The sequence below is a fragment of the Mauremys reevesii genome, linkage group 14 (assembly GCF_016161935.1).
Source record: "Mauremys reevesii isolate NIE-2019 linkage group 14, ASM1616193v1, whole genome shotgun sequence".
NCBI classification, from domain to species: Eukaryota; Metazoa; Chordata; order Testudines; family Geoemydidae; genus Mauremys; species Mauremys reevesii.
In genome coordinates, this window is record NC_052636.1 from 22131302 (window position 1) to 22146072 (window position 14771).

Sequence of the window (14771 nt, forward strand, 5' to 3'; positions counted from 1 at the left end):
GCTCCCAGCTCCTCTGGCCCTTCCCCAGCCCTGCTCCCACTCTAGGTGTCTTGCTTGGGTCCCTGCAGCCAGGCCCTTCTCTCACTACAAGCAGAGGGAGACTGACTGGGCTTCTGGCTCACAGCCTCTTATAGGGGCCAGCTGGGCCTGACTGGGCCATGGCCACAGCTGAGCCTGCTTCCCCCAATCAGCCCAGGCTCCTTGCCCCAGCCCCAGCCCTCTCCTGGGCTGCTTCAAGCCCCGCAGGGCAGGAGCAGGTAACCACCCACTACACCCAGCAAATTCCATTCACCGATGTGTCTAATCATTGGGCTCTACAATTCCACCCAATGTGCCTGGTACTGACGTTAGCCTCAGTGGCCTGTAATTGCCAGCTGCGTCTCTGGAGCCTTTCACACACACTGCTCCAGCCAGGGACTAAAGGCCGCCCCAGACTTTCCCCTTCTCCCTTCTGGGAAATCAAGTTCAAGTTCTACAAGCAGCTAAAGAAGCCTCAACCCTGCATCTGAATTAATGTCACATTTCTCACTGCCCGGTACAAACAAATATCATTTCAATCCCAGGTGAGTCCACTTCAGTCATTCCTCAGCCCCATTCCTTCACCCTCCTGCCTTAGCTTAGGGCATTGCGCCACCCTGTGGGCATTTCATGTCCCTCCTCAGTTTCACATACAGACACAATTTCCTTTGCTGTTCAATGAACAGCAAAAACCTTTCTGTCTCTCTAGTCTGAGCCAGGGCATTCAATTCCATTGAAACCTTCTCTCCTGCAATGGCAACGGTCAGACAGAGGGGACATGGCCATCTTCAGCCCTGAGAGTGAGATATTCACTCTCCTCTTTCTTCAAGCTGCTGTTGTTAGTCCATAAAACATGTACCATGGAATAAAAAGCTGCATTTACTCCAGGGTGAGGAAAGAAAGGAGCCACCAACTCCCTGAAAAATCTCTGTGCCCCAGAGAGAACCTGCCCCTGCTATTGGAATCACTGATGTGCTTCAGCTACAATGGGGAAAGCATCTGCTCTCATGGGGGTATAGCTCAGTGGTAGAGTGTTTGACTGCAGATCAAGTGGTCCTTGCTTCAAATCCAAGTGCCCTCTAATAAGCCTCTCCTTATCCTTTTATTTTTTTAAAAAAAGGGAAAACATTTTGATTTCCATTCTCCATTATAGCAAAGAATCCTGTGGCACCTTATAGACTAACAGACGTTTTGGAGCATGAGCTTTCGTGGGTGAATACCCACTTCGTCAGATGCAAGTAGTGGAAATTTCCAGGATTACTACTTGCATCCGACGAAGTGGGGATTCACCCACAAAAGCTCATGCTCCAAAATGTCTGATAGTCTATAAGGTGCCACAGGAGTCTTTGCTGCTTTTACAGATCCAGACTAACACGGCTACCCCTCTGATACTATTCTCCATTATGTTCAGGAGCTCCACTATACGGGGATGCTTGAAATTAATGTAAACACTCAACATTTCACTGTCCAAATGCATAAAAACCTAGCAAACCTGCCCATCAGCTGAAATCAGTTCCAATCCTCTAAGTGTCTAGTTTATGTTTTCGTCAATTAAACAAAGGGATCATATGAATGTACATTTGCAGATCCCTCCTCTCCAGGGCTGTGCTGTGCAGAAGAACAAGAACCACATCCAGTTGGGGTTCAGGAGTCTGACGAGCAAAGGCCACTTGGTGCGGGCTAAAGTCACCAGCACTTTGGCTCCTTCCCATTCAACCAGCAGCTGGGCCCCCAGGACAAGGCATGAGAAGACGACAGTGGCTCTGAGCAGGAAAATAGCCCCCAAGAAGCTGGCTAAAGCTGTCAAGATCCCCAGGGAGGTCACCATGCCCATGTCTAGAATGTACTGACTGCAGCGGGGACCAAAAAGGCAGAGAAAAGCCCTCAAAAGTTCTAAGCTGCCAAGCCCCAGGTTGTAGCCTGATTTGTGGTGGGTTAGTAGGGTCGGTGGAATTTATCCATTTAATTTGATAATTATTTTTAAATTAATTAGTAATAATAATAATTAATGGATATTAATAATATGGGTATGGCTTGCCAATGTGTATGATTAGAAGATAAAGTTTGTTCTGAATTAGGCTTTACAGAGTTTATAAAAGGAGCTTTGGGGTATATGACAGGAACTTACACTGAGCCAGAAATAGTCATCAAGACCTTTTATTAAAATCAATGAAACAATAAGTAAATGTAAAAATGTTCAAACAGTTTGAGATTACAAAGTTACAAAATATTACAGTTTTTGAAGAGATATATTTATGATAATACACTGTTATAAACTCACTTTGTGCAGTAGCACTTTGGGTGTTGTTCACACTTTTGATAAAGGAAGTTAACTTTAACCCTATATAAACTAGGTGCTTTTTAAAAGGTAAAGCAGAAACTAGATTCCTTTATACTTACAGCTTTGAAAAGAAATAATACCACGGCCTATCAATAGTTAACAGCCTTCATAGATGGGTAGCATTGATGCGTAGATGGGGTTGAGGCGATGGGTAAACAGGAACAGATAGATGGGTGTATCGCCTGCCTAATGGTAATTTGTTTTACCTTTTATAGAGCATTATTTGGAAATCTTTCCTCCTATGCTCAAATTTTGTTTTCCCCCCACGGAAATGTTAGGGTACACCTGCCTTATAGGCTAATGTGTGTGCGTATGAGTGACAGATATGTACGCATTTGTGGTGTACTTGTTAGATTTGTGGGCAAAAATCCCTATTTCCACCCTTTACTCTTATTGGTTCAGTTAAAGGTCTTCAGACGTCTACATAGGTAATTTGTCTTATTATTACTTTTCTGAGTAAGGGTCTTAAAGGTTGCCTTCAACGTCACAGGATGTCTGACCTGGATGTCTGGAGGTATCTTGCATTTCAGCTATTGCAAATCTATAAATCTATAAGCCTATTACATACTTAAATTTATCAAAAAGACATTTTATACAGACCAACAAATTAATCCTCAAGGCTACAAGGTGATCAAAATCCTACCTAAAATCAAGACAGGATAAGGCTAATGTCATCTCCAAAGCCAGGGCTAAGAAGGTAACACTGAGAAAGAAGTGGAGAGATTTCCATTGGGATGACTCCTGCTCCCCTAATGGCTCTTTTATGAATCACCATGGACCACCCGGAGAGATCAAAGTCCTGCAGGACAAACAGCCCCATGGACAGTATAATGAAGTGGTGGCAGTGGGGGGAAGTGTTTCTCTTCCAGAGGGGAAGTGCTGTGTTTTGTGTAACACCTGCCAGGTGAGTGATGCACTGACAGGGCAGCTGCCCATGAGCTCATTCTCTTTGATCTGCTTCTGCTGTTACTTCAGAGCCAGCACTACTGGGAATGTGTCCCTGTCACTTCACCAGCTGTAGAACAGGCTCTGTCTGCATCCCAGCTCTGATTAATCCCACTTGTTAATGTATTCCTACTGCGATACTTTCCCAGTTCTCTGCCTCATTCGAACATTCCGGTCAGAGACTGACTATGGGGAGGGATGGACTAATTGTGTGATATTCGGTAAGTTGCCATCGTATGTGATTGAAACCTCTGCTGGAGGTGGGCAGGAGCCTGTTACACACATAAAATAGTTAAGTTTTACTAAACTACTGCTACACATTCAAACCTTCCTGTACACACACAACAGAAATTGGTGCTCTGAGAAATGGCAACTTTCCTTTAACACAGACCATTGTTTTCTGTACTTTCAGAGGCATTGAAATAGAAGCACATTGCCTTTAAACAGCTGTGTAGTGAGGTGGTGTGGCTCCCCTCCACCCCAGAGGAAGAGCCCAGCCGGAGGCCAGAGTGGGCGGAGCTAGGGAGCTCTGAACCCGCCCCCAAAGCATCAGGCGGCAACCTGGAACTATAAAGGCCGGCCCTCAGAGCTCAGTCAGGCCCCAGTGGCCGGAGAGAGCAGACGTCCCCAGGGGAGCTCGAGACTGGGAGGCTCCAGCTGCCCCAGGCAGCCGCCCAGACTGGCCAGAGCTCCCCTGCTACCCGGAGGAGTTGCCGGACCTGCCGCCCAGCCCCGGCCGCGACGAGCCCATGCTCCTGGGCCCTGCAGAGGCCGACGTCTGGATCCAGGTAGCTCCCAAGAGGGCGTACAGAAGTAGCCCGGGGGGCAGCCGACCCCAGTCTGGCTGCAGCAGTACCGGAGCCTATGTCGGTGTGTTGCGGCCAGGATCCCCACTGACTAAGCAACGGATCGTCAGCCGCTGCTAGGGCCCCGGGCTGGGACGCAGTGGAGTGGGAGGGCCTGCGTCCCCCCTGCCACCCCATTCCTGGGGGGCAGACTCCCCCTCTCCCTGGCCTGAGGAGACCGAAGCCTGTGACTGTTGCTCAGCCCTGCTGCAGGGCCTGAGCCTCCTGACTCACTGTTTGCTGCCCCGCCCTGACCTAGGGCCAGGCCTTAACTGTTGTTACGGCTCAGCCCTGCCGAAGGGCCTGAGCCTCTTGCCCCACAGGGCAGCTGACTGCCACAAGGGCTGCCAAGGGAGACCCCGGCTGGACTATTTCCCTGGACTCATCAGTGTGCAGTGACCTGGTGTGGCTCCCCTCCACCCCAGAGAGAGGGTTGAGCCCCCGTGAACTTGTGTACAAGCTGCAATTTCATGATCAGCAGCAAAGCCTCTGTCAATTTACCACCCGTAGAGCTGATTGTTTCTAACTGCAGGGTTAGCCAGACCATTCAGTAACATTATCGCTCTGTCTACAAAGCCTTTGGTTAGTGACGAATCATGAGACTTATCCCTTCCTGCTGTAATTCCACTGACTCCAGTGTTCTCTTTCCCCAGTTCTGGCTCCAAGAAAATAAACAAATTAAAACAACCTTCAGAACTAACATGCTGTGGGAAAGTGGAAATGTTGATAGCTCAAATAGTGCAGTTTCTTCTGTGTGTCTATCTGCTTTGTGTGTGTGTGAGCGATAGGGCTTTTTGTTTGCTCCTGGCAGGTGCAACCCTGTCAGATTTGTCTGTGGGGAAGGGCCAGAGAAAACAGACACCCTGGCCTTCTAGGTTGGGGTTAGGCAAAGGAATAACAACCCTGTCCCATAACAAACAAAATATGTTACAGAAACAGTGGTAGGAACAGTGCTAGAGAAACTGGTAAATAATCACAGTGCCCAGGCTTGAAGTAATCGGAAACACAGAATTCAAAAAGCAAAGCTCAGGGGATATTTGGGGTTTATTCTCTGAGCTTAGCCATGTGCTATAGCACAGGGAGCACTTTGGGAAGTCTCCCATCCCACAACGGGGGAAAGGAAAAGGATTCTTAAGTTCTAGCATGGATTGAAGGAGGATGGTGATGGGGAATAAGGGAATCCCTCTGACTTACCCTAACTATGTCTGTAGTTACAGCGGGTGAAATGACGTTTTTCCCTATCCCTGCCGTGTTCCTGCTCTTTGTTATAGTTCAATATATTTTAAGTGCGGAATGTTGTACTCAAAGTACTATACAGGATCTTTTCAGGGGGATTAAGGCAAAACGCCACATTTATTAGTAATACAGGTATCAATTAATACTCTGATATGCATATGAGATATATATCACAGTCATGCATTCATAAACACACGCCGTCTTGCTGTTGTTACCAACTAGTTGCTCCCCTTAACTGCACTGGCCAGGTGAGTTAGATGGGGAGGGGTGGAGCCGGGCTTCTGCCGATCCGGATCGATGCTCCGATGGTGACAAGACGAGACCCGGGGTCCTTCTGCAAGACACCTCACATTTATAGCAGCTTCCCCCTTATGCAAATCTAGACCAGATTCAAAATCTGGGTCTGTGTCCATTGGTCTGTGTCCGTTGGTCTTTGTGCTGCTTTTCTCTGGGTGTTGTCCCAATGCTGCTCAAAGAGGGTGTTTTCTAAGGAAGGTGCTTGCTTCTAATCCCTGAGGCTGTCACTATGTCTGCTCTTCTTTATTGGGCCCACTTGAGAAGTTGTATTGTCCTTTGCTCTGGCTCCCATTCCCTCTCCAACTGTTGTAGCTGTCTGGAGGTGGGTGTCTTCCAAGCCTCACTCATTCACACGTCATTCAGTCAATAGGGCAATTGATTACAGAGTGGGGGGAGATCTTATTCTACTTTTAGCAAAAAGGCACATGTTTATTTTACTTTAACTATACTATCCTTAGGGGCTATAATATTTGATACAAAGTTTTCTACCAATTTTCTATATAGGGATCTAATACAAAGTTGTACGAAAATAGAGAGGCACAATGCCAAGTCATATGAAATACAAAATAACATCATGCAAGATGCAATGTCATAAAGATACTTAATATAGAAAGACACTTAATACAAAATAACACAATGCAAGGTCATAAAGATTTATAGAGATAGTTAATACAGAGATTTCTCTACATGGACAATTAGGATTACTAATAGAATAATGATGGGATGGAAAATTATATTTAGGACTGCTGACCAGGTGGGTGACCAACCTTTAAACACATCGTACCAGTGGTGGATACTGAATTGTTTTGCCTTTTTAGCCACCCTGAGTATTTCTCCTCCCTCATGGAGGATAGCCAAACTTCTGGTTTGGATTTTTTTCTCAAGTGGATTTTGTTAGTTCACTAATTTGTTTGTTATGCTAGGGCACAGGTGATCTGTTGTAAAGAAACCAAACAATGATAACTAGGTGACTATAACTAAAACCATTACAATTGACTAAACACCAGATAGAACCTAAACACAAACCCAAACAATTATAGTTATAATAATTGGGAATACAATAAAACTATAACCATTACAATAATTGGGTACATTGACACATAAGATAAGGCCCAAGTTTGATGCTGCAATAGCCATCAAACAATAAAAGTTACTGAGGTCAGGACCTCCTTAAGACTTAAGTGGTTTTTGGGGACCTGAAAGATGGGGCCCTACAATTATGGGCCAAGGCTTTACAGGTTATGGGGGCCCAAGAACTACCCTTTAGGACTTGGGGAAGTAGAACCAGAGTGCATAGAGGAAAGTGTGGAATTAACAATACAAATGTATTAATAACAAAAATTAACAACAAAATGACTACTAGAGAACCTAACAAAAAATAAACCTGGTGCACTGGGGACCAAAGTCTTTTGGACACAACTGGTGATTGATAAGTTGGATGGACATGGGGGAAGTAGAGAGAGGAAAAAACATTTGCTCTGTCTAGTATAGTGTGTGTGTGTGTGTATATATATATATATATATATATATATATATATATATATATATATATATATATATATATATATATATATATAATTTTTTTCTGGACCCAATGCTAGTACAAGACACCACTAGAGACAGACACAGAACATGCAACAGAGAGAACATGCAACACAGAAAACTGAACACAGACTTTGTTGCACCACTATAACCATGGTATTTTATAACTTTTCAGCTGGTACCAGCTCTTCTGATGTTCTGGTTTTAGAGCCTGAAAGATAGCAGCTTAGAAATAAATTAGTACAGTGCTTCCACATGGTAGACCCTGCTTAGTCTCTGCCACTGTGTGTATGGTACTTGGGGCTGCACAAATGCTAATTAAGTGGTGCAAAAAAAAATCATTTTAAAATTCCCAGCCACTTTGCCATGGCATTCTGGCCCTGGGAGGAGGAATCTACACAAATATTCCCCTTCCTGCTCTCCAGAGGGGTCCCAAAAATCTGCCCCTTCTGGGGTCTTAAATGTTTTGGGTTTTCTGATGTTACTGCTGCTGTAAGATATGAGAGTGCTGTTTTAACTCTCTGTACCCAACCTTAAGGGCACTTAACTGGGTTTGGGTACTACATACATTTTTATTTCTCTGCTTTTGCAGCAGAGGCTTGTAAATCTTGATGCAGTTTTTTGTTTTTACATTTTCCCAACAGTTGTGAACAACCAACCACAACAACAAAAAAACCTGATAAATATTGCATCCGAAGAAGTGGGTATTCACCCACGAAAGCTCATGCTGCAAAACATCTGTTAGTCTATAAGGTGCCACAGGATTCTTTGTTGCTTTTACAGATCCAGACTAACACGGCTACCCCTCTGATACCTGATAAATATTAAGCACTATAACCCCTAATTCCTGAAAGAGCAGCTTACAATGGTTGTTTCACATATTTTCTTCCCATGTTTCCCGGGGGTCCCAAGCCTCTTTTTCCCAATGTGCCATTACTTTCCAATTTTCTACCCCTTTTTCCAGTTGGGATAGTTTTTCTTTTAGAGATATTTTCTCCTCTTTACAGGCTGCTAGGCGGAGGTAGCTGTCATTACAAGCCTCCCACAGCAGCCAGATCCCTGCAGCATCTCTGTCTGCTGCATTTGGGGGTTTACATATGAGGATATATTGGGCCAATCTATCCTCTAGGTCTGAAATTGTATGGACATCAGCTAACACTTGATCAGACCAAGGGCTGTGTCCAAATTTTTGCAAAATTTGTTCAAAGAGGGTAACATCTTTTACAAACGCCAATTTTTCAGTCCCCTCTCTGGGAGCCTTCTTAAAAGACTGCTTACCTTTAAACATTTTCTAGTATGCCCAACCTCCTATTGGGATTACAACAGTGATGCTTATCCTCTTCGCCTGGAGCAAGAAATTTAATTCTTCTCCCTTCTTTTCTACTGCCGGCACTCTACGACCGGGGGAGCGAGAAAGCTACTTCTCCTCCTCTCTATACCCTGCCTCCTACCACCGGGGGTGTGCACACCTTAATGATCAATCCAGGGCCGCCCAGAGGATTCCGGGGGCCCGGGGTCTTCGGCGGTGGGGGGCCCTTCCGTTCCGGGACCCGCCGCCAAAGTGCCCCGAAGACCCGTGGCGGGAGCCCCCCGCCGCTGAATTACCGCCGAAGCGGGACCCGCTGCGGCGCAGCCGGTCTTCGTGGTAATTCGGCGGCGGGGGGGGGTGTCCCTGCCGCGGGCCTTCGGGGCACTTCGGCGGCGGGTCCCGGGACCGTAGGGGCCCCCCGCCGCCGAAGACCGGGCTGCGCTGTGGCAGCGGCAGGTCCCACTTCCCCCCCCGCCCCGGCCTCTTAGCCCCCCGCCCCTTACCCGAGCGCATCTCCGGCGGGGCCTGAGCTCTGTCCCGCTCAGAGCCGCGTGGTGAGGGGGCGGAGCTGGGAGCTCCACGCCCAGCGGAGGCAGCTGCCCCGCCCCCTCCCCACGCCGCTCTGAGCGGGGCGGGGCTCAGGCCCCATTGGAGCTCCCAGCCCCGTCCCCTCACCGCGGGGCTCAGGGGCTCGGCCGGAGACTCGGCGCTTGATGCGCCGAGGCTCCAAGAGAGGGGCAGAGGCAGGAGCCTCCGCTCTTCTCTTGGGGGCCCCTGCGGAGCCCCGGGCAAATTGCCCCCTTTGCCCCCCCCCTCTGGGCGGCCCTGGATCAATCACTTTTCAATACTTTTAATACTCAATATCAAAGTTTTTCTTTACTCAATAAATGCTCGTGGAACCTTTCCCCCTTTCGCAATTCTCCACCAAAATGTTGTACTCAAAGTACTATACAGGATCTTTTCAGGGAGATTAAGGCAAAACGCCACATTTATTAGTAATACAGGTATCAATTAATACTCTATGATATGCATATGAGATATATCACAGTCATGCATTCACACACACACACAGACACAAACACACTCCGTCTTGCTGTTGTTACCAACTAGTTGCTCCCCTTAACTGCACTGGCCAGGTGAGTTAGATGGGGGAGGGATGGAGCCGGGCTTCTGCCGATCCAGAGCAATGCTCCGATGGTGACAAGACGAGACCCGGGGTCCTTCTGCAAGACACCTCACATTTATAGCAGCTTCCCTCTTATGCAAATCTAGACCAGATTCAAAATCTGGGTCTGTGTCCGTTGGTCTTTGTGCTGCTTTTCTCTGGGTGTTGTCCCAATGCTGCTCAAAGAGGGTGTTTTCTAAAGAAGGTGCTTGCTTCTAATCCCTGAGGCCGTCAATATGTCTGCCCTTCTTTGTTGGGCCCACTTGACAAATTGTATTGTCCTTTGCTCTGCCTCCCATTCCCTCTGCAACTGTTGTAGCTGTCTGGAGGTGGGTGTCTTCCAAGCCTCACTCATTTACACCTCATTCAGTCAATAGGGCAATTGATTACAGAGTGGGTGGAAGATCTTATTCTACTTCTAGCAAACAGGCACATGTTTCTTTTACTTTAACTGTACTATCCTTAGGGGCTATAACATTTGATACAAAGTTTTCTAACAATTTTCTATATAGGGATCTAATACAAAGTTGTATGAAAATAAGAGAGGCACAATGCCAAGTCATATAAAATACAAAATAACATCATGCAAGATGCAATGTCATAAAGATTTATAGAGATAGTTAATACAGAGATTGCTCTATACACACACACACACACACCTACCTCCCCTAATGTTGGGAGGGGCACAGGAGAAAGGACAAAAGAAGCAAGAGACGAAGAGAAAGGAGGGAGGGAGAGATGGAGGAAAAGGTGAAACAAAAAGGACAAACCCTAATGTCCCCAGTGATTCTAAGGGACAAAATCCCAGATGCGCAATAAACTTCTGCCTCCTTAAGCTCGTGTTTTCCATGCCTAGAATTCGACTGTCAGCAGATGGATCAGACTGAACAGGTTTCAAACCTCCAGGAGGCTCTTACCTTCTAAACAGGGATGGCTGTTTTCTAGTAAAATCACCGAAAGGGAAGGAGAAAACTCGAAAGAGGTTCCTGCTGGCACTCACGTCCGTGAACCCGAATACTTTCTCAGTCCTCAAAGAGAGACCTGGAGAAGGAGACTTGCTGAAGCAAAGTCACAGGGGTCTCTGAGGTTTCCCTGGCCCCTCGCCCCTGACCTGCCAGGCTGATGTCAGCATCTCTCTGTGAGGTCACCACCTCCCCACCGCCTTGGACCAATAGTCTGAGGTCCTGCAAAAGGCCTTTGTGATGTCACTGCCACACCCCTCCCTTGCTGGGCTAATGTCCTGCCCCAGGCCAGGCCCTTTGGAGGTTTGAGCTACTCCCTGTGGTCACCCCACTCAAGGAGCGTTCGTTCTACGCAGCAAGCCGGCTAGACAGGGAAACATCAGATGCTGCTCCCAATGCTACACTCAGTTTTTCAGAAATTAGTCGACTTTACGGCCAGAAGAGACCATTAGAGCATCTAATCTAACCCCCTGCATATCACAGGCCTCCTGTATGACACAATAGCAGGTGAGGGAGGGGGTCTGAGGAGGCAAGTGGTGGGCAGTGGCGAAGGGGCGGGTGAGCCGGCGGCATTGAAGGGGGGGGCTGAGGAGGCGAGTGGGAGGGGCTGGTGAGCCGGCAGCAGGGGACTGAGGAGACGAGCTATGAGTCAGTGGCTGACCTGGTCTGCTGATCTGGTCTGGCTCCCAGCCCCTCTCCAAGGGTTGCAGCTGTCTGGGGGTCCTGCCTTCCTCAGTCCCACCTCATTCACTCCACAGGGCAACTGATTACAAAGTGGGGGGAAGATCTTATTCTACTTCTAGCAAAAAGACATTTTCCTTTTACCTTAATTATACTACCTTAGAGGCCCGCTATAACATATTACCAAGGTTCAATGCCACCGTTTTGGCAGGACGGTGCTAGGGAAGGAGGGTTTGTTTCCACGGGGCGGGCGGAACTTGGTGGGGGATTGTTTTGGGGAGGGGCTCAGCGGTGCTGGGGTGGTGTTCGGTGAGGCCGGGGCTTCATCCCTCAGGTGTTTTCTTTGGAGTAATTTTGCCCTCGCCGCTTTACGAGTTGTGCAGGTCTGGACTAAACCACAGCCTTCAAGTATCCTGCAGTCTGAACTTCACATCTGATACATTCCCTCATTGGCTGCCATTGTTTGGCCAGCAGGGAAGTGCTTCTTGTCCAACAAGGCAGCCAGAATGGGACCCGTAGGCACGGAATGAATCTGAAGGAATCAGCTGTTTCTCTCTGTGCTTTGGATCCAAATGGTAAAAGACAGTTGTGCCCAATTTAATTATGGCGTCCTTTAGGAGTGTGATCAATGCCACTTAACTAGGGAGCAAGTTCTAAAAATAGTTTACCTGGGCCACAGGTCACCATAGCTTCCATCTCTGGGGTGAAAATCAACCACTAGTAGCTGCAATTTCTACCTGAGCTCTTGTCAAATCTTTGACTTTCCTTGGATTAATTTGACACTTCTCTGGCGTAGAATTCTTCACCAACCGCACAACAGATCAGTAGCGACAGTGAGGTACAACTCCCCCAAATATGCCCTTTTATTTATTTAATCTGGTGGCACAGATTAAAATTAGGGACTAAATTCAGGTGCGATTTAGAATCCCTGTAAGACACCAAATGTCAGGTCTCTATTAAAAATAGGTATCTTTCTGCAGCTATAGCACATTCAACACGGATTTCATTTTCTACACAGTTGCAGCATCTCCCAGGGGTGAGCTGAAGAGAAAAGTCACTTCCATTTTTCCCATCTCTGTCTAGATAGGGATTGTATTTCCCAAATAATAGGCAACATGCAGCTAATAAGGAGATCTCTTCAGGAGCCACTTCCTGCAGGGCCTGGGCCACAACGGCTTTGGGAGCCCAATGCATGGGCACTTTGTTTAGTTATAAGTTATTTACGAGGGAATCCTCTTCCCAGCCCTTCAGAAAAAATACTGACCTAACCAACTGCACAACAGGGGGGGATTGGGATGGTGATGGGGAATAAGGGAATCCCTCTTATTTACCCCATCTTCTTCTGTTGTTCCAGAGGGTGAAATGACATTTTCTCCTGTCCCTGCCCTGTTCCTGCTCTTTGTTATAGTTCAATATATTTTAAGTGAGAAAAATGGTAGTAAAAATATCTGCTCTGCAGCACAACCTGAACCAACATCAGAGCAACTGGGAGTGAAACAACTTCTTCCCCAAGAGTGAACTCGATGACTAACAATGGCTTTGAAATGGGGGAACAGTATAACCGTGATGCTCAGGGTTTGTTTAGACTAGGGAAAGTGATGGAGTTTAGGTCAGGTCAAGGGGGAAGCTAATGGCAACCCCTACACCTGGGCTGCATCTGCACAACAACTATAATTGTCTTGTTACACCAAGATCACTAACTTGAGCAGCCAACACCATATACAGTCCTAGTGGATGGAAGGCACAGGTAGCTTTAGCCTCAGTATAGCTTGTTGGGATCAAACCTCTCTCCCACCTGGAGCTGACGAACATTCCTGGCAGGAGGGAAACACACTCATTTGACTCAAAGGAAAGGAGTTGATAGAAAAGATCATAGGACTGACACCAAAGAAGGATGAGCTGCAAAAGGCAGAAGCAGGCAACTGATCTGGTGGAGCTGAGACACCACGGTGAAGATGGTACAAAAATCACTGTATGGGAATTAGCAAATGTGATTTAAAAAACAAAACCAAAAAACCTTTCTCCAGCCCTAGTCAAGGGATTTAAAACAGTTCTCTCTCATGTGGATTTTCTGATGTGTAATAAGGTTTGAGCTCTGTTTGAAGCTTTTCCCACACTCAGGGCACGTGTAGGGCTTCTCCCCTGTGTGGTTTCTCTGATGTACGATAAGGTGAGAGCTCCGCCCGAAGCTTTTCCCGCACTCAGAGCATGTGTAGGGCGTCTCCCCTGTGTGGATTCTCTGATGTGCGATAAGGGTAGAGCTCTGCCCAAAGCTTTTCCCGCACTCAGAGCACGTGTAGGGCTTCTCCCCTGTGTGGATTCTCTGATGTCTGATAAGGTGAGAGCTCCGCGCGAAGCTTTTCCCGCAGTCAGAGCACGTGTAGGGCGTCTCCCCAGTGTGGATTCTCTCATGTCTGATAAGGTGAGCGCTCTCCCCAAAGCTTTTCCCGCACTCAGAGCACGTGTAGGGCGTCTCCCCAGTGTGGATTCTCTGATGTGTAATAAGGTTTGAGCTCTGTTTGAAGCTTTTCCCACACTCAGGGCACGTGTAGGGCTTCTCCCCTGTGTGGTTTCTCTGATGTACGATAAGGTGAGAGCGCTGATTGAAGCTTTTCCCGCACTCAGAGCACGTGTAGGGCATCTCCCCTGTGTGGATTCTCTGATGTCTGATACGGTGAGAGCTCCGCGCGAAGCTTTTCCCGCACTCAGAGCATGTGTAGGGCGTCTCCCCTGTGTGGATTCTCTGATGTGCGATAAGGGTAGAGCGCTGATTGAAGCTTTTCCCGCACTCAGAGCATGTGTAGGGCGTCTCCCCTGTGTGGATTCTCTGATGTGCGATAAGGGTAGAGCGCTGATTGAAGCTTTTCCCGCACTCAGAGCACGTGTAGGGCGTCTCCCCTGTGTGGATTCTCTGATGTGCGATAAGGGTAGAGCGCTGATTGAAGCTTTTCCCGCACTCAGAGCACGTGTAGGGCATCTCCCCTGTGTGGATTCTCTGATGTCTGATAAGGTGAGAGCTCCGCGCGAAGCTTTTCCCGCACTCATGGCACATGTAGCGTCTCTCTTCCAAGTTGATTCTGTTGCGTGGAATAAGGGCTAAGTGGCTACTGTAGTTTTCCTCTGGCCTCTGCTGAGTCTCACAGGCTTTTGTGTTTTCTGGGAGTGTACAACTCCTGGAAACATTCCCTTTGGATCTTCCTGATAACATCCAATGTGGATCTACTTGCACAGTGTCTTCCTGCTGGGGTTTCTCCTCCTCGTTCTCACTCACCAGCCCATCGCCGGATGGGAGACAGAGAGAATCCAGACATAGGTCACTCCCTGTGCCTGAGAAAAAGGAAATGTCAGAGAGAGGAATGGAAACCAAAATATATCTGGGAGAGATCAAACCTATCAGGTGCTGATTTTCCCCAAACCCTTCCACAGAGAA

At 47.5% G+C, this 14771-nt stretch overlaps 1 protein-coding gene and 1 non-coding gene across 2 annotated transcripts in view; one reads left to right on the plus strand and one right to left on the minus strand.

Moving 5' to 3' along the window:
- Positions 1-14771, minus strand: part of LOC120381684 (zinc finger protein 850-like) — a gene marked incomplete at both ends in the record, with an annotated part of 320266 nt that overhangs the window by 254640 nt on the left and 50855 nt on the right. Inside the window, one exon of the mRNA XM_039499810.1 lies at positions 13404-14341. Within this exon, the coding sequence (XP_039355744.1) occupies positions 13404-14341 (938 nt within the window). The remainder of the gene's footprint in view (positions 1-13403; positions 14342-14771) is intronic.
- On the plus strand, positions 1028-1099 carry TRNAC-GCA. Its single transcript has one exon. It is a non-coding gene; the product is annotated as a tRNA-Cys (tRNA).